This window comes from Manis javanica, chromosome 8, assembly GCF_040802235.1.
Source record: "Manis javanica isolate MJ-LG chromosome 8, MJ_LKY, whole genome shotgun sequence".
Classification (NCBI taxonomy): Eukaryota; Metazoa; Chordata; class Mammalia; order Pholidota; family Manidae; genus Manis; species Manis javanica.
In genome coordinates, this window is record NC_133163.1 from 39,147,722 (window position 1) to 39,175,125 (window position 27,404).

The window sequence follows — 27,404 nt, forward strand, 5'->3', positions numbered from 1 at the left end:
AAATGAAAACAGGCTATCAAAAAGATATCTGTACTTCCATGTTTACTGCATTATCCACAATAGCCAAATATGGCAGTTACCTCAGTGTGTATCAGTGGATGAATGGATAAAGATGTGGTACATACATACAATGTGATATAATTCAGCCATGAGAAATTGGGAAACCCTGCCCTTTGTGACAACATGGATGGATTCTGAGGGCATTACAGTGAGATAGGTCAGACAGTAAAAGACAAATACTGTGTATCACTTAACATGTGGGATCTAAAACAGCTGACACAGAAAGAGTAGTACAGTGGTTACCAGGAACTAGGGGCAGGAGAAGCAAGGAGATGTTGGTCAAATGGTAGTTCTGGGGATCTAATGTGTAGCATTGTGATTGTAGTTAACAATATCATATTATATACTAGAAAATTGCTAAGAGACTAGATCTTAAATGTTCTCTCACCACACACACACACACACACACACACACACACACACACACACACACACACAAAAAGTAATTATGTAATATGATAGAGGTTTTAGTTAACACTACTGTGGTAATCATATTGCAATACAAGAGTATCAAATCAACATGTCACATACCTTAAATTCACATAATGTTATATGTTAATTTTATTTCAATAAAAAATATACATAAATTTTTTTTTAAAAAAAGGAGACAGAAAGAAAAGGTTTCCTTATATGTGGGTTTCAACCCCTGGCTTCTAATATGGAATTTATTATTCACATGATCTTTCCTACCTGGTTTACAAGGAAGTCCTCTTTAATGTATTTTTAATGAGTACTATTCACAACTTCCTCTTTAAGAGAACAAGAGAAGGAGCAGTAGCAGAAATAGCACTGAATCACACCTTTCCCTTCTCTACCCTTATTTATACCTTTAGGAAATGCATGTGCAGAAAATAAAACCTATGCACAAGTATGTCTAGCTCTAATGGACCTGAAACTATGCTCTCTGCATTTGCACATGTCCCTCAATTCCAGGTATGCAGAAGGTCCTAAGAGAGTACACATACTAAAAAATGATACTCAGCATGTTCACCTTCTAGTCACTCTTAAATAAGCATCAAAATGGGAACTTCAAAATATCTCCCTTTGAGGAACACCTGGCAACTAAATTTCTGAAGCTGGCAAAAAGCCCAGGGCTCTATGCCTGAAATCTCCTTCCTTCTGGGACCCAGACAGTTGTTACACCAAGAGAAAAAAGGCCCAAAGGAGCACCCAGCAGATTCCATCTGTTAGCTCTCTGTTCTGGCTGTCATGAAGGTAGAGTTGTGCAAAGGGACCAAAGACTGTCTTCTCTTGCATAAGAATAAAGGAACACTTCTGAAATCCTGAACTTTGTAACTTATGCTACACATTATATTTTATAACTTTATACTATTTCCAATCACAATTCACTCATGTCCACAGAAGCCACCGACTGCCCAAAGCACTGAACTGCGGGTCTAAAGATGACTTCACCTCCTCCCAGCAGTAACTCCGAATCACAGAGTTATGGGACGTTAGAGCTACAAGAGACCTCAGAGGTCATCCGGTTCAAGAGCACCATTTTATATTGTCTTCAAAATCAGCAAAAGGATGATGATGACCACATGCAATACCCCCTACTCTTCAATAGTCACTCTGCGTTTACGGTATTTTTCAGATACTGAGTTATTTTTCTCAAGATTGTGCTTTATATTCCCCTTTCCAGAATTGAACTTTAAATTCCTAACATAAAAAGAACTTTATTGCAAAATCTAATTTCTCTATCCCTAGCATTGCTACTGGTTATTATTAATCATTTCTTATCCTTATTATGTTAATAAAGCCAATTTTAAATATAGTGCTTTTCTTTACCATTCATCAACAATAAAGGCAATACAGTATGCACAGTAAAGTTAGTTTATATTTCACGTGCATGTCACAGCCAACTGAATTGTGTTTGGCAATAGGTATTTTCCAAAGAAGTGGTATTACTACACTTATAAAATAAAACCTAGCCTGAGAAATTCAAACCCATAAAAAGAATCTCAAAAAGCACATATTAAATAAACCTATTTTACAAATCAAGATTTTAGAAGGATATACTAACCTTAAATTTTTTCCTAAGATAGGGAAAAAGAATTATCTAACAGAGCCCCTGTTTTCCTACTGTGATCTAAATATATATTCTCCTTAAGCCAAAAGATTTAGAGTAAAAAGTTTTATACTTCCTAGAAAACTTGTTTGATCTGTGGATTTAATCCTATATGATAAAAATGTTCCAAGTATGAAATATAGACTATAAATCCTTAGCTGTATTGCAAATGCTTTGGCATGCAGATGTTTTTTTCCATATTTTAATGAAAACCAGATTTATTTATAAAATACTTTAATTTCATTCTCGAATGGAATGGAACTAGAGTATCATATGTTCTGAATTAGGATCTTACTCACATCCCATATCAATTATGTAACTCAAATGTAAGACAACTTAATTGTGTCAATCATACTCCCCTGACAAGATCATTAAATGTTAACAGAGGGCTTCCAAATTTTAACAGCCACAGATTTTTAAAATATAAGTTATTCTATGAAAAATACAAATGCCTCACAAAAGTTCAGTATTAGTATTATAGCTTCTGACTTCTAATAGCAATTTTTGAAATTAGAATATTATAAACATAAAGTTTCTTTTTGATAATATCATCATAAAGGTTTATATTTCATATAGGTACACCACATCTAATAGATTAATTCAGAAAATAAAGTCTAACTGTAATTTATTATAAATCAAACCCTAAAAGCATATCAATATCATATTGATCTCATAGAAGAAATATTGCTATGTAACTACCTAGAAGTAAACTGCCCTAGATAGTTAAGTCAATTACCATAACAATTATCTCTTATTTTGCAGTGCAAAGCTTTAAATATTAATGATTTATCTGTATTCTAACCATTAAATATAATTAGTCACTTATTAATGTTTTTCAAAACTTTGAAATCCAAAATAAGTGATTATATATTACATTTAAAACAAGATTAGGCTTATAAGTGTTTCTTTAGAAATTCTTTTCTGGATGCACAGTTATTATTTTTTAAACCAATTCATATTTTCAAGTACTGATTTTCACTCCTAAAAAGAATAAGATGAAACTCTTAAAACATGTGCAATTTTCATAACAGAGATGATGCAAATTTGCCACAGTATTTTGAAGTATACAGTTTGAAAATCTATTTCTTACATAGAAAAGTAACATGGTTATCAACTGAGTAAGATGGGAATTTTCACTATTTTAAACAAATTGGGAGAAAAAAAGCCCAACAAAATAAGTGGCAATTGATTTAAAATTAAGCTATTTTATAAAATTAAACTAAAATTATAACTTAGAGAAAGAAGACCTAAGGATTAATAACAGTTTTGTCACATACAAACTTATTTCTAAAATTTTGTATGTATTTTTACCCCTCCTCTTTCCATAAAGACATATGACAATTGAAAAAAGTGCAAATAAAAGTCACCAAGTTCAGGACCTAGAAATAGGAAAACATGTGACAACTATCAGGATTAACAGAGTATATACAGTACATTTAAATTTGACTCTGAGCAGTCAGAACAAATAGGGAAAAAACCACCTTTAACACAGTTATTACTTTTGGAATACATTCAAATTTGGCTCTGAGCAGTCACAGCAAATAGGGGAAAAAACCACCTTTAACAGTTATCATCATTGGAATAATATTTTTATTGAGATATAATTGACATACAACACTGGAATTTCTTAGTTCACATTTACAGTATGCTATCAACATATAAAAGCATGTATATATGTATCTTATTTGATCATCCCAACAACTTTGTTAAGGAGACAATACTAGGACCCCCATTACACCAGGTGAAGAAACCTAAGGCTCAACATTAAGTTGGATAGCCGTAATAAGTTTACTTCATATGAAACGGTAGAACAAGTTTCCTTACTCTAACATTCTTTATTCTACTTCTTACTGCCTTGAATTCTTAGCCCTAAATTATAAAAGAAATGTATCACGTGGAATTTTTTCAGTAACAGAAGTTGTCCTCAATATTTTAGAGCAAATGTAGGTGAATTTCACAGTTATTTCTTATAGCAATTGTTAATCAAACAAGAATAGAACTTAAAAGTAACTAGAAAATCTGTAGATAAAACAAGGTAGTTTTGAGTATCAAATATGATAATGAATATGGAAACCTTATAAACCTAAATTATTATACAAAGGCACAGTATCTCCTAATGATGAAAAGTCATTAAGGACTTCTACTTAACCTTTTCAACCATGTTTTCTTGATGGTTGCTATAATTCAGATCTGAAGTTACCATACTTTCCTATAAATATGTATTTGCAGTTGTCTTAAGTAAAATTCTTTCATGGAAGCCAAGTTATAAAAGCTAAAAACTAAATTTTCAAATTTTTCTGCCCTGCACTCCAGAACAACTTCAAATATTGAAATAAAATAACCAAATATTTAAACCTAAAAGTCTGGCAGATTTTTGTGTTGTTTAGAAGTTATGAAATAATGTGATGACAATTATAGGGTTTATTGCCTTTCCAAGTTTTTTTTCAGAATTTTGTATTCTATGTACTGAAAGGAAAAATATAGTTAATTGGGTTTTTCCCCACTAAAAAGAAATAAGTCAATAGTATTTTTAAAATAAGAAAGGAGAAAAGGAGGTATAATGTGGTTTGGCACTATTTATAATATTGTTTAAAAACAGAAAATGAAACAATGAAATCCTTGCAAATAAGATTTGTTCAAATCATGCTTTATAGTAGGAATCTCACCTAAGTATGGTTGTAACTTGATTACTATGACTCATCTTTCTCACTATGGTTTGCTGAGCAGTGGCAGCAATATTATCCATTTCCCTCCTTTGTTTAAGACCTTGACTGTTAGTACTTTCAGCCTTTCCCCATCCCCCACTGCAATCTTTCATATCCCTAGAAATTTCTCCTTACTGTTCTCCAAGAGCTAGCTCATACCTGTCCTGCCCTATCATACCGCGTAAGAATGCAAGGATTATACCTGGTGCTTCAGACAGTTCACAGCACAGTGCTTTGTAAGTAATGCAGTGGATCCACAGTAAGTAATGGATCATCAATAAATGTCTGCTGAGTGTTTTCTTCTTTATTACTGTTCTGCCCCTGCCTAATTTCTAAGTGTCTTGAGGGCAGGAACTAAGTTTGTTTTACTTCCCCCTAGAGCCTAATAAATATTAATTGAGTTCGTAAATGAATGGACATACTGTGAAATAGTTTTTCTTACCCACTATAATCTCCAGACAAAAATTCTGAAATAGCAGCAGGAAGCTCTGTTTCAATAATTAAAAGATAAGATGACATGGCTGCAAAAAGAATAAAAAGAGTTCCTATTAGAATTCTATAATTTTTAACCATTTAAAGAATATCCAAAAACAAAGATATTCATTAGGGCTAAGACAACAGGTGGAAGATTAACTCATACTGCACTGTCTTCAAAGGTATATGTACACCAGGAGTGGAGATAAAGAACTGGTAGAGAACAATAATTGGTGAGTTCTTTAAGTATCCTTTTGTTTACCTTCTAGGTCCAAGGTAAACTATTTATGCATGAGAAAGTGTCTTGATGATAGGCCATTTATAAATGAAGTTTTGTTTGAAGTTTTGCAAAAACTCTGTCCAAGGCACTAGAAATTAATTTACCAACAAGTGATATGGAAACAGAAGTTTAATAAATGTGGTTAAATAACTTTGATTATTTGTTTTTCTTAATAGAGAGAGACTCCTCCCCAGAAGTCTCTCTCTCCCTTTCTCTGTTACCTCTTCCCCGCTCCCCACATATTATGGATACATATTTTTATAAAACAAAAACAAAATGCAAAATGAGTTACCTTTTAAAGCATTCCAAAACAACTTAGAAAAGATTCCATGGAAACCATTAAGTATATCAAAGTGTCAAAACTTACAACTTTTATTCCATTGTATTACCAGGGCTCATCTGTATTATGCAATCAAAACCTGAGGCTTTTATCTGACAGGGACCAAGAAATAACTAGTTTTATAACATTTTAATAATGATCCTATTTCTTATGTAGCTTAAAAAAAAAAGCAAATCTTACAAACCTTCCATCATATCTTAGGATATGTTCTAATATGGGTAACATAATATAGAACTCATTTATATGAAAACACTTGAATTAAGTTTAAATGCTTAAGTATATAGAAACTCAGAATGATTTGGAGTGAGAACTTCAGGTTAGCAGAGTAATATTTTCTTTTTCCCCCAGAAATAAGAATATATTTAAAAAGAGCCAACAAGAATACGTCTGTGAGGAATAAGGAATGTACTCTGTGTGCATGTTAACTTATTACTTAATTATATTTGAGGAAATATTTCACTTTCTCCTTGGACCTACAAAAACTAAGAACACAAATGAATGCAAAGTCTAAATGGCAAAAATCTGGGGAAAAATTGATTAAAAGGCTCAAATAGTTTAATACATTTAAAAGCAGCTGAACTCAGCTATTGTACAGTGCTGTGTGACTATTTAAACCTAGAGAAAAAAAGGTATCTACTAGTTTGTATATAAATTAGACAAGAGTTACACACACAAACATATACACTCTCAATTGTTTTAGTAAAATAACATGTACTTATGGCAAAGTAAAATTTAGAAGAGTTAAGTAAATAATCATTTCTCCATAATAAAAATATGTGTATGTACACTTTCTAGTTTATGACTATTACTTTTTCCTAAGTATAAGTATATTTCTTCAAACTCTCTTTTAGTTATGGGGAAAAAAGGTGTTTTATATCGTTCATACTCTCTCGAAGAAAAATCCTATCAATTCGGTGCAGAACAGAAGGAAGGTTTAGATTAACCTTCCGTACTCAAGGACTTGGGGGTCTCTGTTTATAATACTTTACCTCTTCCGAAGAATCATACACATATGGTGTGATGATGAAAATCATTAACTGAATTTTCTGAAGCTGGCCTACAGCTACTTAAATATTAATCTTGCAAGTAAAAAAAAAAAGACAGAAGTACCCTGAAAACAAGGAATGCAGACTTCCTACATGATATAACATACTATCCACCCATCAGTGTTTCTTGCTTGGATTAATCCAACACCACATGCATTTCTAAAGTTTCAGACATTCATCTCTTTCAGTAATTTTCTATTATTTCTTTTAGATCTTTAGCTGTAAAAAGCTTCAATGAATACAAGATCATATTTCTTTCTAATATACAATCTGTCATTCTTCTCAGAATTTCTATTAGCCCCTGGCTAATCATTTGATCACTTTTATCCTCTGTTGTAGCCTTAACTCTGGTTTTCAAATGGGAGTCCTATTTCATTAGATTCCAGTCTGAAGAATCATGTATATTTCAAGAAACATGAACTCACCAAACATATGTTTCTTTCTCAAAAAAAGATCTCAGCATACAAGATATACTAAAACCAGCAAATACTGCTTCTTTCTTATAGAATGCTGGTGTTTGTTTTAAAAGCTACGAAACCACAGAGTTCACGATGGGGGAGAAAACCCTACTGATTAAGCAAGCAAAACAAAGAAAGACACCAACCTCTTCATGAAATTATTTTTTCCTAACCACAGGTAAACTTTCCTGTAAGAACTGAACATATTATGTATAATATATAGGATATTACATATATTATATTATGTATAATACACAGAGGAAATAAAAAAGGTTGCCAAATACACATTGTTAGAAAATATATCTTAACTAAATTCACATAAAAAAACAGCTCAATACAATAAACTAGAAAAGTTTTAAAGATACAGTATCAATAGGAAAGCTCATATATCCATTGTTTTCAACCAAAAGGTTCACTAGATCAAACAGCTGCCTGTCACACCTTTTGTCTCATGTCTTCTATTAATGACATAAGGAAGTGTTTAAAGTCTTATCTTAGAGACAGGCCATAAGCAAGAATTTGTAAATGATTTTTGCTGACAACGATACACAGCATAGATTCCTAACATATGACACGCCATGCAGTACTCTGAATTAACAACTGTAACGAGGTCATCCATAAGGGCCACCGGTATAGTTAAGTCGCTTTGGCCTCCACACCACCAAAGCCAGAATTAGTGCTAGAAGACAGACCTTGATGACAGGTATGCAACTATTACAAATCATTTAGCTTCACCACATTAACTAAATAGGTATTCTTTTCTCCTTCATTTTAAACATAACTAATGGAACTCATTTAATGGAAATTGCCCTGGGAAGGGAACAAAAAAAGCTGTCAACGTCATCAAAACACTTAAGTTGAAAGTATTCTTTAAAAACCACATGGAGAAGAAACTGTTATATTAGGAATGATGAAAACAGAGTAAAATTTGATTAAGTAATAGCAAGTAGTAAGGTATTAATACTGGTTGATCGAATCATAAAAGAGAAACACATAAGTTGGGAGCATGGAGGTTGCAAGGAGAGATATCTGAGAAAAGGGGAAAGGACTAGGTGGGACAAAACTAGGGTAACAGTGAAATATTTTGGCTTTTGGATGCCTGTTATATGCTTGACAGTATTTTAAGTGATTTACAAATTATGCCCTCATTTAACCTTCACCACAACTTATGAGGTAGACATTATTTATTTCACATATGAAGAAATGGAAGCACAAAGAAGTAACTTGCCCAACCTAGTGACAGTGGAAAGAGCCAGCCTGGCGTGAGGTATTGGCACGATTAACTATTACGCTATGGGAAAGCACAAAGTAAAGTGAATAAGAAATCCTCCATAGTGAAGAAAAATAAGGGAAGTCTATCAAAAGGATGACTCCCTGGAATTATTCTTTTTCTTAATCATCATTTAAACAACAAATTACCTTTAAATGCTGAGTTTAAGTTAGGCTCAAAGAAAAGAAAACATTTTTATAACACAGAACGTTAGTTAGAAGCTTTAAAAACACTTACACTGTTCGTTCCACTTTGAGATATATTTGCAATGTAATTCACCTCAGTCCTGTAGCTGGTATGGTGAAGTGATTAGTCCAAGATTCCTCAGACAAGCTAAGGAGTTTCATGATAGGACACTACTGCATCCACCATTATGATTCTACTGCATCTACAGCTATTATTGTAGTTAAAAGAGAAAGTTTCTTACTCTTGCATATATGAGATATTAACACTACACTGAAATATAAAAAAGATTAAAATGAAAACAAATCTCTCTTCCCACAAACCCTGTGCCCTTACAGACTATTTTTCCCAGGACTTCTATAAAGAAACAAAACCAAAAAACAAAGCCTCAATTGAAATTTGGGCCTAAGAACTCATTAGTTTATAAAAATAATTATCCTTTTTGTCAAACACTTAAAATACACATATGAAGATAGAATTACATACAGCTATTTTTAAAACAGAATTAGGTTTTCAGCACTTGGGAGGAAGTTCAGCAACTTCTTAAAGGATTAGTCGGCAGTCTTAAACAGATGTACTATGGGAGAAAATAATGTTTGCTTTTCTGTTCTAAGAAAGATTGAATTTTACTTCGAACATGTTTCTAGTCATGGGTAGCAACTGTTTTATTCTACTCAATGTGTCTTACTAACCTGGTATCCCTACTAAATGTCCAAATGCCACTGACAGTTATCTCTACTCAAAATAGTACACACACAGTTTTCCTTTTTTTAAATCCCTGAAAACAATGTTATTTCCCTAATTTGTGCACAAATGGATGTAAAAATATTTGGAGGAACATTTTATCCCATAACCCAAGGAAAATACATTTATAATTTATCAAGACCTCAAATTTGCCCACAAAATGACCAGAATATTTACTATTCTGGGAATCCTATAATTAAATTTCAATAAAAATTATTTCTAAGAAATACATTATTTTTCAAACCTTTTAAAATTTGTGACAGTGTGACCAGTAAACTTTGTCAAAGGAAGTACTTGTGGAAAAGACTCTCCTCCCAAATTTCCTATCTCTCTCCTATTCTAAGGCAGGGCACTTTCTAGAATTTCTGGACAATATTCAGGCTCAAGAAAGCTGCAATTTGACTACAGATGAGCTGACCAGCAGATGGCGTTGTAACAGCATGCTCAACGCGTTTCCCAAGAGACAATGCAAACTAGTGCTCGAAAAGACTTCACTGTACCAAAAAAAAAAAAAAAAAAAAGGTACAGGAAGAAAGTAAAACCAAATAGTTTCTAACTTATCTAATATTGAACAATGAATTTGAAATATACTGAGAATTTGAAATTTTTATAGTTCTCAACTGAAAATGATCTATACCTTTCTGTTTGAAATTTAGAAACCACGTTGCTTGAACACATAAAAGGGCTGCTGAATTCCTCTTAAAACTTAGATTCCCAAACTGAGATGTTAATCAAGGCTGCTAGAGTATGTTTGTACATTTGTGCCAGACTGGAAAATCTGGGTCATTCTAGCAATATCAGGAGTTTCAGTAAGACTACTACTATTTAGCGTTTTCCTTTCACAATATGTCACAGTGATTCAATCTTCAATCTCCTTTAAAGAACTGGGCTTTAAACAAGTAAGGAAAGAACATACTATCCATAGTACTCTTCATTTTTTACGTGAGTAAATAAAAATTTAACATACCCCTAGGAGCCACTCAATCTTTCTCCATTTTGAGAAGGGTGAGATATGAAACCAGAAATAACATTAATTACCTTCACTGTTATCACATACTTGTAAGAGTTAATAGGACTTTCTCTAGCTTGACTAAAGATGACTTGGGGTTTACTGTTTGATTTCTAGGGATATTTTAGCCTACTGAATGGTTTATGTCAGAATCCAAATGAATGTGAAACTACTTAAACCTCAGGCTTTTAGGAAAAGAATCTCATAATACAACAGTTAGAGGAACTAGATGGAAACTACCTATACTTGTTTACTATTGCAGTTCTTAATCCTTCACTGGTAGCCCACTAAATTCAAACTCTACATAGGGTTTCTTGCTTGTAACAGTATTAAATATTAAAACTTCCAGATGCCTCTTTTCTGACCTTGTGTCCCAGCAGCAATGACTCTCAGCAAGCATCACTCTAGCTCCTGAGGAAATGGGCAGCTGGGGGCTCTCAGTAGCTCTGGCCCATTTCAGGCCCCTAATTTATTAGTGTTGGGAGGAGATCAAGAATTGTTTTTAAGTAGTATTTTGCTATACTGCTCTCCACTTTCCAATGGCAACGGTTTCTATAACCTTAGGATAAGAGTGCTGAATTTAGTGAGTCAGGTTTTCTTTTCTATCATAAAGTTCAGAGATTATTCAAAGACAGTAGATTTTTCCAATTTGTTAGATCACATTAGTGCCCTATGACTAATATTTGGTGCCTGATTGATCTTGGAAAAAAAATATTTTTTTGAAGTTCTGACAGTAAATTCTTTCCTAAAAAAACTATATGCTCATTTATATATTCTGCTGTCTTCTCTTTCCCAGTTAATTAAACTCTTTTCCTCCTAAAAGGAGTACCAACCCAGGTCACTGACTTTGACTTCTCTACTGCCTCCTCCTATTCCTTCCTTTCTTCCTATAATAAATATATTAACTTACTAAATACCTACTATGCTCTAGGTACTAAGGACATAAATCAATTAGTAAATTTCTTAGATTAATGGAATATGAAGATGTAGGAAGTAAACTGGGTCTTTACTGAAAGATCCATGGAACAAATATTGCTCAAGAGCAATTCATGATCATTTTCCTTTTAAAGATCTCTCTGTTCTAATGTTCTCATAAATTCTTCAGGGGCACAGAATTCCAAGAAAACTGAGACATGTTTAAATGTTACAAAGAACAAAAGACTTAGGAAGCATTAATCTAAGATATGATTACCTAATCTGAAAACAGTAGATTTCAAAAACTTCATTTCCTATTTTATAAAAATAAGATCTAACTCTCCCCAATACTTTCAATCTTTTCATTTTTATATAATTCCAAACTACAAATCATTCTATGAGCTTTCAAGTTTCTATAGTATATATTCATATAGTATATAAAGTTGTCTCTCTGAGGCAAACTCCTAGGCTTTTAAGAATTTTTTTAATTCTTGCATACATTCAACAAATAGTATTTATTGAGTTTCTCTACCAGAAACTATGTCACGTAAAGAAAACAAGCATCCCCAAGGAGTTTTAAGAATCCTCAACATTAAATATTTTCACAGCTTTTCAAACATTTACTATATAATTACAGAAAGAATAAAGACTTTAGAAGTAGACAGATGGAGCAAGGTTTAAGTCCCAGCTTTATTAAGGGGTAAAGTTAATCAAGTTATTTATTCCTTTGAGTACTGATCTCATCCTCTGTAAAATGGGGATATCATCTAGCTTAAGGAGCTGTGAGGATAATTAAAATGTCTAGTAGGATACCTGACCTAAACAGAATCTATTACATTATTTTTCAGTTCTGAACAATCACCGCAAAAACTAGGATGATTTATACTATTAATGAACATCCTTGCAAAAAAATACTGTCTAAACTATATTATATGCAGACAGTCATGTAAGAAGTGTCAAAATTCAATTTCATGCTATATATTTCCTATCATCTTATAAATATCCAATGTATTTCCAATTAATAAAGAGGTCAAAATGCATTTTGAAGAAATAACATTACATCATATGCACAACATATTAAAGATCCTCACAAGTAAGTATACTGCTTCTTCTTAAGCACACATAGTCTAGTAGCTGTTTAGGACTCCCACAGACCCCACCTATGTCCATCAAGAAACTACTTTTTAAGGCTGGAGTTCCTAGACTTTAACCTCAGAGACTCAGTGGATGCACTAAAGGGTAGTTCCAAGCAATGAGATTCCCCTTTTCTGACAAAGAACTGCATCTATGAAAGCTTTGAGAGCAGTAGTTGCTGATTGGTTAAAGATATCTAAAAAAAGACCAAATCATCTTTTGAACCAAGTATAACCACCCCCCACCACTGTACTTTTCTGGAAAATATTTCAGTGCTTTGAAGGAACTAGCATGCTTCCCAAAGGGCCAAGTTTGAATTTGAATTTTGGGGTAAGAAGAGACTTTACACTCCCTGCTTCCCATCCTAGCCCCAGCAATTCAACGAAGAGAAGCGGAGAACATGGGAGGGATTTCCCCAAGATACATGGCTACCGGCAGAGGCTGGAGTAGACAGAATTCAAGTACCTGACCAACCCAGTGTTCTGCTCAAAAGAGCAAGCTTCCAATTCTATTATAATAAAGGAATGGTTTATGCACATGTGGCTAAAACAAAAGAAAGTAAGTTCTGAAAATATGGTTCGGTTATTACTTAGTGGGTTCTCAGTAAGGTAACTTTTAATCAATGTGAAGAAAATCATAAGAACATTATTCTATGAACTAAAATAAGCATTATCAGCTTCTCTGAATTTGAGGGACATTAAAAATTGCTGTGACTGCTTCTAAGTCACTTTTGTTTAAAAGGGTTTTAAAACTAAAAGGCCAAGTCAGCAAACTTAGAGTTGGGAGAACTGACAATTTATTTGCGACTAAATGCAGAAATTCTTTCTAGAACATTCTGACAACTGACCAATCAGACCACTGAAGACTTCTCCCCATTACAAGCAGTTCTGCCCTCCACAACAACACTGAATTAGTCTAGTAACTTTTTTGTTTCATGGTGAGCTTTTCAGATATTTAAAGCTAGTGATCAGTCTAGCAGTCCCCTTTTCTCTTCTTCTTGATAAATTTATGAGAATATCAAAAAGTCCTTGGAAATAGCTCATATAAATCGTATGTGGCTCTATTCAGTTCAACAAAAGTTTATCAAGTTCCAGGTACTGTGCTAGATTCTTAAAGTATAAGAGAAACAAGACACAATCCTTGCCCTGGAGGAGCTTACAATATAGTGGGGAAGAAAAGCATAAACAGAGATAGCTTCAATCTAGTACAGCAGGTGCTAAAATAGAGTCATGCACAATAAATTATACACAAGATTAGAAAACAAGGAAGGGATGAGGGGAAGGATACAGGGAATACAACAACAGCATTTTGCTAGGGTCACACATTTGGATCCGAATTCCTGGATTGAAAATTCTGCATAAACTATTCAACAATAGTTCAACCTACTCTAAACAAAATGTGATAGTTATTAGTAATCATATAGAGAGGATAATGAGCGATTGAAAATATGAAAATACAAATTCAGATTAGAGACATCATGAGTGAACATTAAAGCAATACATATTTGCTAAAATAAATTATTCCAGGAAAGATCTTAAAATCAATGGCAGATTCATAAAGAGGAGACTGGTTACTGCCTTCCAGTGTGGAGAGCAGAGTTGTGTGTGTTAAAAAGAAATTATTTGGTATGGCATCCAAGAAAGCATTCTCCTCATTCAACATTTTTTTTTTCATGAAAATTCAGAGAATTACAACATGAATGCTCAGGATTTCCAAAAAAACGGCAAGTACAGTTTATTGTTGGAATAATTTTTTCCTTGGCCAAGAAACCTATTAAAGATGGGATCTGGACAAGTAAGTTGAACAATACAGTGAAATATCTCTCTTGAATATCAGGGTTGAACTTTATTAAAACTGTCATCTCTAAATTATTTTGGACTGTTACATGTAAGAAATAAGATTAAAATTCCTCAGACCATACTGTCTTGTATAAGGTCCAAAGTGCATGTCAACCTTCTCTGTGTATTTTCCTGTACACTAACAGCATTTATTTAGCACTCCAGTCAATGAAAAAAAGAAAATTAAGACTCTGTTTAGTACTATATAAATTCTTTACAATATATACAAACATGATCCCCATATTTTGGACTTAAGTATTTAATACATTTATTGTATTTAAACAGCAAATACAATTACTGTTTAAAAACAGTAATTTTTGTTTCTGCATGGTTCTCAATATTGGGATCTTTTTTAGTGGGAACAAGACACAAAATAAATGTGAGAATGCTTCTTATTTGTCTCATGTTTGTTTGTTTTTTAAACCACTCAGTCATTTTAAATTTCTTGGTTACAACAGGACATTGCTTGCCGATACCTGATTGTTCACAGGCCATTGAATATCACTCCTTCTAAAGCAGTATCCACAAATGGGGATGATTAGAACAAAAGCAGAGGGGAAATAGTTTAGATTCACCTAGAGAGGTTTTCCAAACTGTTACCTCACTGCCATCACAATTACAGAGAGGAGTGTTGAAATAATAACAAGATTGAAATCAAGGGTTTAGCTGGAACTGAATTTAGAAGTTATTGTCCTGCTAAAAGGATCTTAGGAAAAAAAAAAAACTAATGAGAACACCGCCCAGAGCTTCTGAAGATACTTACATCTACAGAGGTTCATATTCCCAACTAAATCTAGTAAGGCAAGACACCAAAGGAGGAAATTATTTCCATCACATCCATGCGTAAGCAGTAAACTTTCAATTGGAGCTTACCTCCAATATTCTGAATTATTATGGTACCAGCCACCACCATCTACAAAAGAACAAATGTATTCAGAAGATGAAAGGGGAAATAATATAAAAAGATCAGTATTTTATTAAAATCCAATAACTATTCCTAAAAAACAGATGCAGAAGAGAAATTGAAAAGTAATTTTCACCAGCCATTTGTATATATAAAGCTAAAAATCATTACATAAAAAGGCGTTCTTTAATAGCTCCATGGTTACTATAAAAAACACTTGAAACTTCTCTTGGCAGTCATTTCTACACAGTTAAAAGTGTTTAAAAAAAAGCTAGTAATCAGTGGTTATCAAAGTACCAGAAAATTAAAATTGAATCTATCTGGTTTCATTCTCCCTTGCTGCTTTAGTGGCAGACTGAGACAGCCTGAGGTGTGCTGCGCCTATGCTGTATTGCTCAGAAGGAAATGATACAGTCTTTTGAATGTATTACTTTGGCATACAACAGCCTCTGAACATCCCTGTCCTGGCGATTAATAAAGTCGAGCACAGAAAACTCTACAACCCACATATTTGCAGATCTAAAAATGTAAGCAAAATGTTTCAAACTCAGTAATATGAAGTGGGCTTAGTTTAAAACAATAGGAGGTAGTAAGACAAGATTCCTGGGAAACTCAAGGCAACATTTTATTCATTCTTGGTAATCAGATGTACTCAGAGGAAATGATTAAACTTTCTGCTTCCAGTAGGGCCTCTGAGCACTCAAATTTTGGTGGCTCTGCACCCTGGATATATGTTTGGAGCTGACTAGCTTTCTGCGATCTTTCAGTCCTACATGGATTGGGAACAGATCACCTTGAGACCCACCTCTACTAGGAATTCATCAGCGACACAGCATTTGCCTATCCCAGAAACAATCTGTTATTGAGACCTAGAGGCCTTTGGGTTTGCAGAGCAAGGCTAATGATAGGAAAATTTGGCAAGATGTCTTTGAAGATGTAGTCATCACCAATCTAACATTTTCTAGAAAAAAACTTTCCATATCAACCCATTTAAAAATTAGTTCCAAAATATCACAGGTATTCGTGAAACTGAAAACAGGAAATTGATTATGATTATAGCAAAAATTCTAATCTTCAGGAAACAGAAATTGTTAACAGAGATTATTAACAAAACCCACTAACTTCAAGTAACATATTCTACATTTTGTTCAAGTTTCCGGTTATTAAGATTAGGTCCAAACCATGAGACTACATATTATGATTTAAATATTCCCTTTTGTACTTTAAAAACAAAGTTTACTTGAATGTAAATACAGGTTTTCCCCCCCTAATACATAGCTATATCTTTTTCCTCCTAGATTCACATCTTGAAGTTAATTTAGCCATCTACAAATATAGTATTCTTTTAGGTTAAAAACAAAATACACAAGCAAACAACACAAACAACAGATACACAAATTAAGAAAAAAAAGTCCTGCTTGGAACCAACATGAAAATGGGTTTTAGAAGCATGTTAGCTCTTCGGAAATAAAAGGTACTACAGCACTAACAAAAATATTTAACTCCTGGTCTTCTGTGGAAGAAGACAGTGTTTCCCCCACCTTTTTAATTAGTTTAGTATGCCTATCAAAAATGAATATGCAATAAATATTGCTCTTATTTCTCTTTTACTGAGGAGGAAAGGCAAAAGATTTTTGAATCTGGAGTTCTATGATGTAATACTAGCTTTAAGTAACTGAACAAATAGGCCCTTTCATTTCTCTGAGCCTTCATTTTCTCACCTATAAATGACAGGATAGCTAGCTAATCTTTTAGCATTGTGCAGCTCTTAAATGATAAGATCATCTAATTATTTTTTTGTAAATAGTCATGTTCTAATTTCAATTCTATTCTTTCTTCTCCTGTCTTTTGAGGAATACAATCAAAATTAATGAAGAAAACTAAACACAGGCTATTGTTAGTGGTTTAAAATCATTCAAGTCATTGCTCTCCTTCATTAGAGTAAAAAATACTAAGACCGAAGTGTTGAATTAAATTTATTGATGGACTTTAAGGAAAGATGTATAGAGAGATTTCTTCTCTTTTTCTTCCTGCTCCCATCGTTCTGCTTTCTTCACTTTCAATTCCTTTGATTCCCCTAATTTCTTTCTCTTATGTATGCTTGTCTTTAAATAAGAAATGAAAAGAAAAAAGGCCTCTCTGGATTTTGGACACAGCAAGGAAAAAAAAAATCACCTTTCCAGGCAATCCAAATGCAAAGAGTCCAAGATCTTCATAAGATGTCACAGCTGTTAAGAGAAATCATCATTTTACTTTTACACAAAACTATTTGTGTGCCAAGTCTTAAAGGAAAGAAAGCTATTCCACTACTATGTTATAGCTGTGGGATATGCAGTCACACTAAATTTAAAGCAGAGGTAACCACTTTTTTGGGAACTTTGGAAGACTTACAGTTTGTAAGGATAGAATCCTCTTAGAATAAGTAGAGCTTAGCAAATTCCCAGTTCGCCTAACAACAACCTAGACTGCATTAATCAAAGGGAATAATGACTCAAGAATAACCCCACTTCTTACTAAACATACTTGCATACTACACTGTCCAAATGTTAAGTTTTCATTGGCACATTTCTGAAAACCGCATATGTAAATAAAGTTAGCTAAATTATGGGAGTTGTATCATACTTACAGAGACATTCACTTCTCCAGGCTACCAAGAGTGATAATAATATGTCTGTGATACAAACAATACCCTTGTTCCACAAGCAATAGGGTATAACTTTCTTATTTCATCATAAAAAAGTAAGAAATTACATTTTCACTCCAAGTGTTCAAGAAGTGTGGTCACAGAAAAAATGAAAATTAAATGGCTCATAAAAGAACCAAATTTGTCCTTAGCCCATATAGCTTCATGCTCTAACTGGTGATGCCACTGGTAAAAATAAGCAAAGTAAAAACATTTGTATAATTCTATAGTTTGAAAAGAGTTTAACCTTATAATGCTTATAATAAAAAGAAGCAGACTAGCAGATGTAGTCTTGGTATAGCAACACATACTGAATCAAGGTATGAGTCAAAAATATGGCTCATCATTTCTGAAGGCAAATTTTAATATATCCTTTCAAGATGTACATAAGTTTTCTTTAAACTGCAATTAACAAAAAACTGCTCAACACTTTCATAAACAAGACCAAAAGGTATGTAAAAATAAGCATTTTAAAAACCATAGTCTTGAGGGCGGAGCCAGGATGGCGGCGTGAGTAGAGCACTGGAAATCTCCTCCCAAAAACACATAGAGCTATGAAAATATAACAAAGAAAAATCTTCCTAAAATAGAGACCACAGGACACAGGACAACATCCAGACCACATCCACACCTGCAAGGAACCAGTGCCTTGCGAAGGGGGTAAGATACAAGCCCCGGCCCGGCGGGACCCGAGCGCCCCTCCCCCCGGCTCTCGGCGGGTGGAGAGAAACCGGAGCGGTTTTTTTTTTTTTTTTTTGGCGAGCGCTTCTTGGAAGCCTTAGAGGGACGGGCCCCCGTTGCTGGGGAGGCAGGGTGGCGGGACCGGTGAGCAGGTGCCTGGGAACGGCGCCGGAGGACAAAGAATATCCCGCGATTCTCCCTGCGGGACCGGCGAGCAGGTGCCTGAGACCGGTGCCTGAGGACGAAGGAGGTCGCGCGTTTTTCCCCCTTTTTTTTTTTTTCCTCTTTTTGGCGAGCGCTTTTTGGAAGTCTTGAAGGGACAGGGACCCCGGTACTAGGGAGGCAGGGTGGCGGGACTGGTGAGCGGGTGCTGGGACCGGCGCCTGAGGACAAAGAATATCCCACATTTTTCCCTGCGGGACCGGTGGGCGGGTGCCTGAGACCGGCACTTGAGGACAGAGGAAATCGCGCGTTTTTCCCCTTTTTTTTTTCTCTTTTCTGCGAGTGCTTTTTGGAAGCCTAAAAGGGACAGGGACCCCAGTGCTAGGGAGGCAGGGCGGCGGGACTGGTGAGCGGGTGCCTGGGACCAGTGCCTGAGGACAAAGAATATCAAGCGTTCCTTCCCTGCGGGACCGGTGGGTGGGTGCTTTTTGGAAGCCTTGAAAGGACAGGGACCCTGGTGCTAGGGAGACAGGGCAGCAGGACCAGTGAGCGGGTGCCTGGGACCGGCACCTGAGGACAAAAAAAAAAAAAAAAAAAAATCGCTTGTTTTTTCCTTTTTTTTTTTTTTTTCTTTCTTTCTGTTCCCTCTCTCATTGTTGCTGTTGTTGTTTTGGTTTGGAGAGTGCTTTTTGGAAGTCTTAAAGGGGCAGGACAGGTCACTTAGACCAGAGGAAGGGAATCTGGGGATCTCTGGGCACTCTAACCCCCTGGGCAGCAGGGAGCACAGAGGCCCCTTACGGAGATAAATAGCCTCCTGGCCGCTCCCCCTCCAACGGGGCTCCACCATTTTGGAGGAACAGCCCCAGCCAGGCCAAGCCCACAGCAACAGCGGAGATAAACCCCAAAGCAACTGGGCAGGAAGCAGAAGCCCTGTCTGCGCACAGCTGCCCAGCACAAGCCACTAGAGGTTGCTATTCTCCCAGGAAAAGGCTACAAACCAACAAGAAGGGAAGCTCTTCCAGTGGTCACGTGTACCAGCTCTGCAAACTATCTCTATAACCATGAAAAGGCAAAACTACAGGCAGACAAAGATCACAGAGACAACACCTGAGAAGGAGACAGACCTAACTAGTCCTCCTGAAAAAGAATTCAAAATAAAAATCATGAACATGCTGACAGAGATGCAGAGAAAAATGCAAGAGCAATGGGATGAGATGCAGAGAAAAATGCAAGAGCAGTGGGATGAGATGCAGAGAAAAATGCAAGAGCAGTGGGATGAGATGCAGAGAAAAATGCAAGAGCAGTGGGATGAAGTCCGGAAGGAGATCACAGATGTCAGGAAAGAGATCACAGAAGTGAAACAATCCCTGGAAGGATTTATAAGCAGAATGGATAAGATGCAAGAGGCCATTGAAGGAATAGAAGCCAGAGAACAGGAACGTATAGAAGCTGACATAGAGAGTGATAAAAGGATCTCCAGGAATGAAACAACACTAAGAGAAATATGTGACCAATACAAAAGGAAAAACATTTGTATTATAGGGATACCAGAAGAGGAAGAAAGAGGAAAAGGGATAGAAAGTGTCTTTGAAGAAATAATTGCTGAAAACTTCCCCAAACTGGGGGAGGAAATAATCGAACAGACCATGGAATTACACACAACCCCCAACAGAAAGGATCCAAGAAGGACAACACCAAGACACATAGTAATTAAAATGGCAAGGATCAAGGACAAGGAAAGAGTTTTAAAGGCAGCTAGAGAGAAAAAGGTCACCTATAAAGGAAAACCAATCAGGCTAACATCAGACTTCTCAACAGAAACCCTACAGGCCAGAAGAGAATGGCATGATATACTTAATGCAATGAAACAGAAGGGCCTTGAACCAAGGATACTGTATCCAGCACGACTATCATTTAAATATGATGGTGGGATCAAATAATTCCCAGACAAGCAAAAGCTGAGGGAATTTGCTTCCCACAAACCACCTCTACAGGGCATCCTACAGGGACTGCTCTAGATGGGAGCACCCCTAAAAAGAGCACAGAACAAAACACACAACATATGAAGAATGGAGGAGGAGGAATAAGAAGGGAGAGAAGAAAAGAATCTTCAGACAGTGTATATAACAGCTCAATAAGCAAGCTACGTTAGGCAGTAAGATACTAAAGAAGCTAACCTTGAACCTTTGGTAACCACGAATCTAAAGCCTGCAATGGCAATAAGTACATATCTCTCAATAGTCACCCTAAATGTAAATGGACTTAATGCACCAATCAAAAGACACAGAGTAATAGAATGGATAAAAAAGCAAGACCCATCTATATGCTGCTTACAAGAAACTCACCTTAAACCCAAAGATAAGCATAGACTAAAAGTCAAGGGATGGAAAAACATATTTCAGGCAAACAACAGTGAGAAGAAAGCAGGGGTTGCAGTACTAATATCAGACAAAATAGACTTCAAAACAAAGAAAGTAACAAGAGATAAAGAAGGCCACTACATAATGATAAAGGGCTCAGTCCAACAAGAGGATATAACCATTCTAAATATATATGCACCCAATGCAGGAGCACCAGCATATGTGAAGCAAATACTAACAGAACTAAAGAGGGAAATAGACTGCAATGCATTCATTGTAGGAGACTTCAACACACCACTCACCCCAAAGGATAGATCCACCGGGCAGAAAATAAGTAAAGACACACAGGCACTGAACAACACACTAGAACAGATGGACCTAATAGACATCTATAGAAATCTACATCCAAAAGCAACAGGATATACATTCTTCTCAAGTGCACATGGAACATTCTCCAGAATAGACCACATACTAGCTCACAAAAAGAGCCTCAGTAAATTCCAAAATATTGAAATGCTACCAACCAATTTTTCAGACCACAAAGGTATGAAAGTAGAAATAAATTCTACAAAGAAAACAAAAAGGCTCACAAACACATGGAGGCTTAACAACATGCTACTAAATAATCAATGGATCAATGAACAAATCAAAATAGAGATCAAGGAATATATAGAAACAAATGACAACAACAACACTAAGCCCCAACTTCTGTGGGACGCAGCGAAAGCAGTCTTAAGAGGAAAGTATATAGCAATCCAGGCACACTTAAAGAAGGAAGAACAATCCCAAATGAATAGTCTAACGTCACAATTATTAACACTGGAAAAAGAAGAACAAATGAGGCCTAAAGTCAGCAGAAGGAGGGACATAATAAAGATCAGAGAAGAAATAAACAAAATTGAGAAGAATAAAACAATAGCAAAAATCAACGAAACCAAGAGCTGGTTCTTTGAGAAAATAAACAAAATAGATAAGCCTCTAGCCCAACTTATTAAGAGAAAAAGAGAGTCAACACAAATCAACATAATCAGAAATGTGAATGGAAAAATCACGACAGACTCCACAGAAATACAAAGAATTATTAAAGACTACTATGAAAACCTATATGCCAACAAGCTGGAAAACCTAGAAGAAATGGACAACTTCCTAGAAAAATACAACCTCCCAAGACTGACCAAGGAAGAAACACAAAAGTTAAACAAACCAATTACAAACAAAGAAATTGAAACAGTAATCAAAAAACTACCCAAGAACAAAACCCCGGGGCCGGACGGATTTACCTCGGAATTTTATCAGACACACAGAGAAGACATAATACCCATTCTCCTTAAAGTGTTCCACAAAATAGAAGAAGAGGGAATACTCCCAAACTCATTCTATGAAGCCAACATCACCCTAATACCAAAAACAGGAAAAGACCCCACCAAAAAAGAAAATTACAGACCAATATCCCTGATGAATGTAGATGCAAAAATACTCAATAAAATATTAGCAAACAGTATTCAACAGTATACCAAAAGGATCATACACCATGACCAAGTGGGGTTCATCCCAGGGATGCAAGGATGGTACAACATTCGAAAATCCATGAACATCATCCACCACATCAACAAAAAGAAAGACAAAAACCACATGATCATCTCCATAGATGCTGAAAAAGCATTTGACAAAATTCAACATCCATTCATGATAAAAACTCTCAGCAAAATGGGAATAGAGGGCAAGTACCTCAACATAATAAAGGCCATATATGATAAACCCACAGCCAGCATTATACTGAACAGCGAGAAGCTGAAAGCATTTCCACTGAGATCGGGAACCAGACAGGGATGCCCACTCTCCCCACTGTTATTTAACATAGTACTGGAGGTCCTAGCCACGGCAATCAGACAAAACAAAGAAATACAAGGAATCCAGATTGGTAAAGAAGAAGTTAAACTGTCACTATTTGCAGATGATATGATACTGTACATAAAAAACCCTAAAGACTCCACTCCAACACTACTAGAACTGATATCGGAATACAGCAAAGTTGCAGGATACAAAATTAACACACAGAAATCTGTAGCTTTCCTATACACTAACAACGAATCAATAGAAAGAGAAATCAGGAAAACAATTCCATTCACCATTGCATCAAAAAGAATAAAATACCTAGGAATAAACCTAACCAAAGAAGTGAAAGACTTATACTCTGAAAACTACAAGTCACTCTTAAGAAAAATTAAAGGGGACACTAATAAATGGAAACTCATCCCATGCTCATGGCTAGGAAGAATTAATATCGTCAAAATGGCCATCCTGCCCAAAGCAATATACAGATTTGATGCAATCCCTCTCAAATTACCAGCAACATTCTTCAATGAATTGGAACAAATAATTCAAAAATTCATATGGAAACACCAAAGACCCCGAATAGCCAAAGCAATCCTGAAAAAGAAGAATAAAGTAGGGGGTATCTCACTCCCCAACTTCAAGCTCTACTACAAAGCCATAGTAATCAAGACAATTTGGTACTGGCACAAGAACAGAGCCACAGACCAGTGGAACAGATTAGAGACCCCAGAAATTAACCCAAACATATATGGTCAATTAATATTTGATAAAGGAGCCATGGACATACAATGGCAAAATGACAGTCTCTTCAACAGATGGTGCTGGCAAAACTGGACAGCTACATGTAGAAGAATGAAACTGGACCATTGTCTAACCCCATATACAATGGTAAACTCAAAATGGATCAAAGACCTGAATGTAAGTGATGAAACTATTAAACTCTTGGAAAAAAACATAGGCAAAAACCTCTTAGACATAAACATGAGTGATCTCTTCTTGAACATATCTCCCCGGGCAAGGAAAACAACAGCAAAAATGAACAAGTGGGACTATATTAAGCTGAAAAGCTTCTGTACAGCGAAAGACACCATCAATAGAACAAAAAGGAACCCTACAGTATGGGAGAATACATTTGTAAATGACAGATCCGATAAAGGCTTGACGTCCAGAATATATAAAGAGCTCACACGCCTCAACAAACAAAAAACAAATAACCCAATTAAAAAATGGGCAGAGGAACTGAACAGACAGCTCTCCAAAAAAGAAATACAGATGGCCAAGAGACACATGAAAAGATGCTCCACATCGCTAATTATCAGAGAAATGCAAATTAAAACTACAATGAGGTATCACCTCACACCAGTAAGGATAGCTGCCATCCAAAAGACAAACAACAACAAATGTTGGCGAGGCTGTGGAGAAAGGGGAACCCTCCTACACTGCTGGTGGGAATGTAAATTAGTTCAACCATTGTGGAAAGCAGTATGGAGGTGCATCAAAATGCTCAAAACAGACCTACCATTTGACCCAGGAATTCCACTCCTAGGAATTTACCCTAAGAACGCAGCAATCAAGTTTGAGAAAGACAGATGCACTCCTATGTTTATCGCAGCACTATTTACAATAGCCAAGAATTGGAAGCAACCTAAATGTCCATCTGTAGATGAATGGATAAAGAAGATGTGGTACATATACACAATGGAATACTACTCAGCCATAAGAAGTGGAAAAATCCAACCATTTGCAGCAACATGGATGGAGCTGGAGAGTATTATGCTCAGTGAAATAAGCCAAGCGGAGAAAGAGAAATACCAAATGATGTCACTCATCTGAGGAGTATAGGAACAAAGGAAAAACTGAAGGAACAAAACAGCAGTGGAATTACAGAACCCAAAAATGGACTAACAGGTACCAAAGGGAAAGGAACTGGGGAGGATGGGTGGGCAGGGAGGGATAAGTGGGGGGAAGATGAAGTGGGGTATTAAGATTAGCATGCATGGGGGGGAGGGAGCAAGGGGAGGGTGGGCTGCACAACACAGAGAGGACAAGTAGTGACTCTACAACATTTTGCTAAGCTGATGGACAGTAACCGTAATGTGGTTGTTAGGGGGGACCTGATATAGGGGAGAGCATAGTAAACATAGTATTCTTCATGTAAGTGTAGATTAAAAATTTAAAAAAAAAAAAAAAAGAAAGAAAGAAAGAAAAGGGGGATTACTCCTTAACAGGATAAAACTATTGGTAAATCAAATATCAACGCATGCTTTAAATATCCTTAATGTTGATCACTTAAAGGGTGTCAGATGATTAGCTATGGAGGTACTCTTTTCTGATAATATTCCTTTCTCTTAATTTAAAAAAAAAAAAAAAAAAAGCAGTTACTGTGTGCTGACCTCCAATGAGTTCTGCACAGTGGTATAGAGGGCATGTCAAAGTGTGGGCAAAGGGTCTGTTTGTTTCTATGCAGAAGATCAAGGCCTAGCTTGGATACCCAGAAAATGAACTAAGATACGATATGAGGAGGAGCTTCCGGCATCAGCACTCTCTGGAGGACTTGTGCCGGGGGATGATCATCAAAAAGCCTCCACAGGGATCCAGACGATGCTGCGGTTGTGGCTGCATCCAGCCCACCGTCTCCTGGACTTGCCATAAGAATGAGGAGGGAGATGTCTAGGCTGGCATGTGCATACAGTGAGACAACGAATTTGACCAGATCTGTACTGTTGGAACTCAACCAGGAGTTGGGAGGGGTGCAAGTTGTAGCACTCCAAAATCTCATGACTATAGACTATCTATGGTTAAAAGAACATATGGGATGTGAACAGATCCCAGAAATGGGCTGCTTTAATTTGTCTGATGGTTCAAGTACAGTTGGACAATATCCATCATATCATAGATAAATTTTCACAAATGCCTAGGGTGCCTAAATGGTTTTCTTGGCTTCACTGGAGATGGATGGTAATTATAGATTTGCTTTGTTTATGTCACCATATTCCTATTATGTTAATATGTGTGTGCAAATTAGTTAGTAGTTTAAAACCTATACATACTTAAGGTACTATACAAGAAGATATGTCAAAGAAATAATCAATCCTCCCAAGTTTCCCTCATATGCTACATCTATAGCTTTTCTTCTTCCTTCCTAATTACAACCCTTAAAGAGAATTCGTGCCTCATATCGAATTTACCGAGTATCATAATTCCTCCAGGTGGTAAAGATACCTCGAGACAAGTGCTGGGCATAGAAGCCACAGGGCATAAATCTGCAAAGAAGTAAAAAGCTAACCTTTGCAAACAATATGGCTTCTCTCTCACTTACCAACTTTACAGTTCCCTGTATGGCCCCGGAAGATGACTGGTTAGCCAGAGACGGGTAAGATTCCTCAAGGGAGGAACAACCTAAGACAGGCACAGTCGCAGGGGGGCCATCAGGTGAGAATTTGGGGATCAACAGAGGTGAGGCTCAGAACCTCACCCCCCCTGCTTTGAGAGAAATCTTCTGCATCCGTGGATGTCTTGCTGCCCTTGTCTAGCCTGGATTAATACTTAGTCCATAGGCACACACCTGATCATCTGATCATCTACATTTGCCCTCTTACAGCACTAAACTATGTTTTCTACCTTTATCTTGCATCTACCTACCACTTCAGCATTTTATTAAAAATAAAAATAATAATAATAATAGGAGAAATGTGGGATGAACATATAAATCAAGTACAAAAATCAAACGAATATTCATATTTGACCTGATTGTTTATAGGTCATATTGCATGATCAAAACCGAAAGTTTCTGTGATGACTGCCCTTGTACTGTTCACCATGTAAGAATTTATTCACTATGTAAGAATTCGTTCACCATGTAAGAACTTGTTCGTTATGCTTCAGAAGATTGGAGACTGACGAGAATTAGGCTTGAGATGGATTAATGATTGTACATTGAGCGTTGACCCCCCTATACTGAATTTTATTGTTGTTAACAACCATTTGATCAATAAATATGAGAGATGCCCTCTCAAAAAAAAAAAAAAAAAAAACCATAGTCTTTACATGTTACAACCATGAAGTCAGAAGGGAAATAGTGCAATGTGGAAAAAAAGTTTTACTAATTAAGAACAAAAATTTTAACAAAGTTTTGCCAAATACACATTTAAAATTTTAACTTTATTATCAGAATTGACCAAAGAACTAAGAAATTTTTGGATCATACAGCTATTTTTAAGAATATACTTACATACTGCTAAATATGATGAA

General features: G+C 35.8%; 1 protein-coding gene across 8 annotated transcripts in view; it reads right to left on the reverse strand.

Moving 5' to 3' along the window:
* Nucleotides 1-27,404, reverse strand: part of SLC38A6 (solute carrier family 38 member 6) — a 75,025-nt gene that overhangs the window by 26,116 nt on the left and 21,505 nt on the right. For 4 of the 8 annotated variants that reach the window (XM_073242292.1, XM_073242293.1, XM_037006780.2 and 1 more), the window contains 3 exons: nt 17,607-17,659; nt 15,401-15,440; nt 5,279-5,357 (listed from right to left, as the gene is read on the reverse strand). The exons of 1 other annotated variant lie outside the window; for it this stretch is intronic. In XM_073242292.1, coding sequence (XP_073098393.1) covers nt 5,279-5,357; nt 15,401-15,440; nt 17,607-17,659 — 172 coding nt within the window. The remainder of the gene's footprint in view (nt 1-5,278; nt 5,358-15,400; nt 15,441-17,606; nt 17,660-27,404) is intronic. 3 more of the 8 variants (XM_073242295.1, XM_073242290.1, XM_073242291.1) reach the window with 3 other exon arrangements.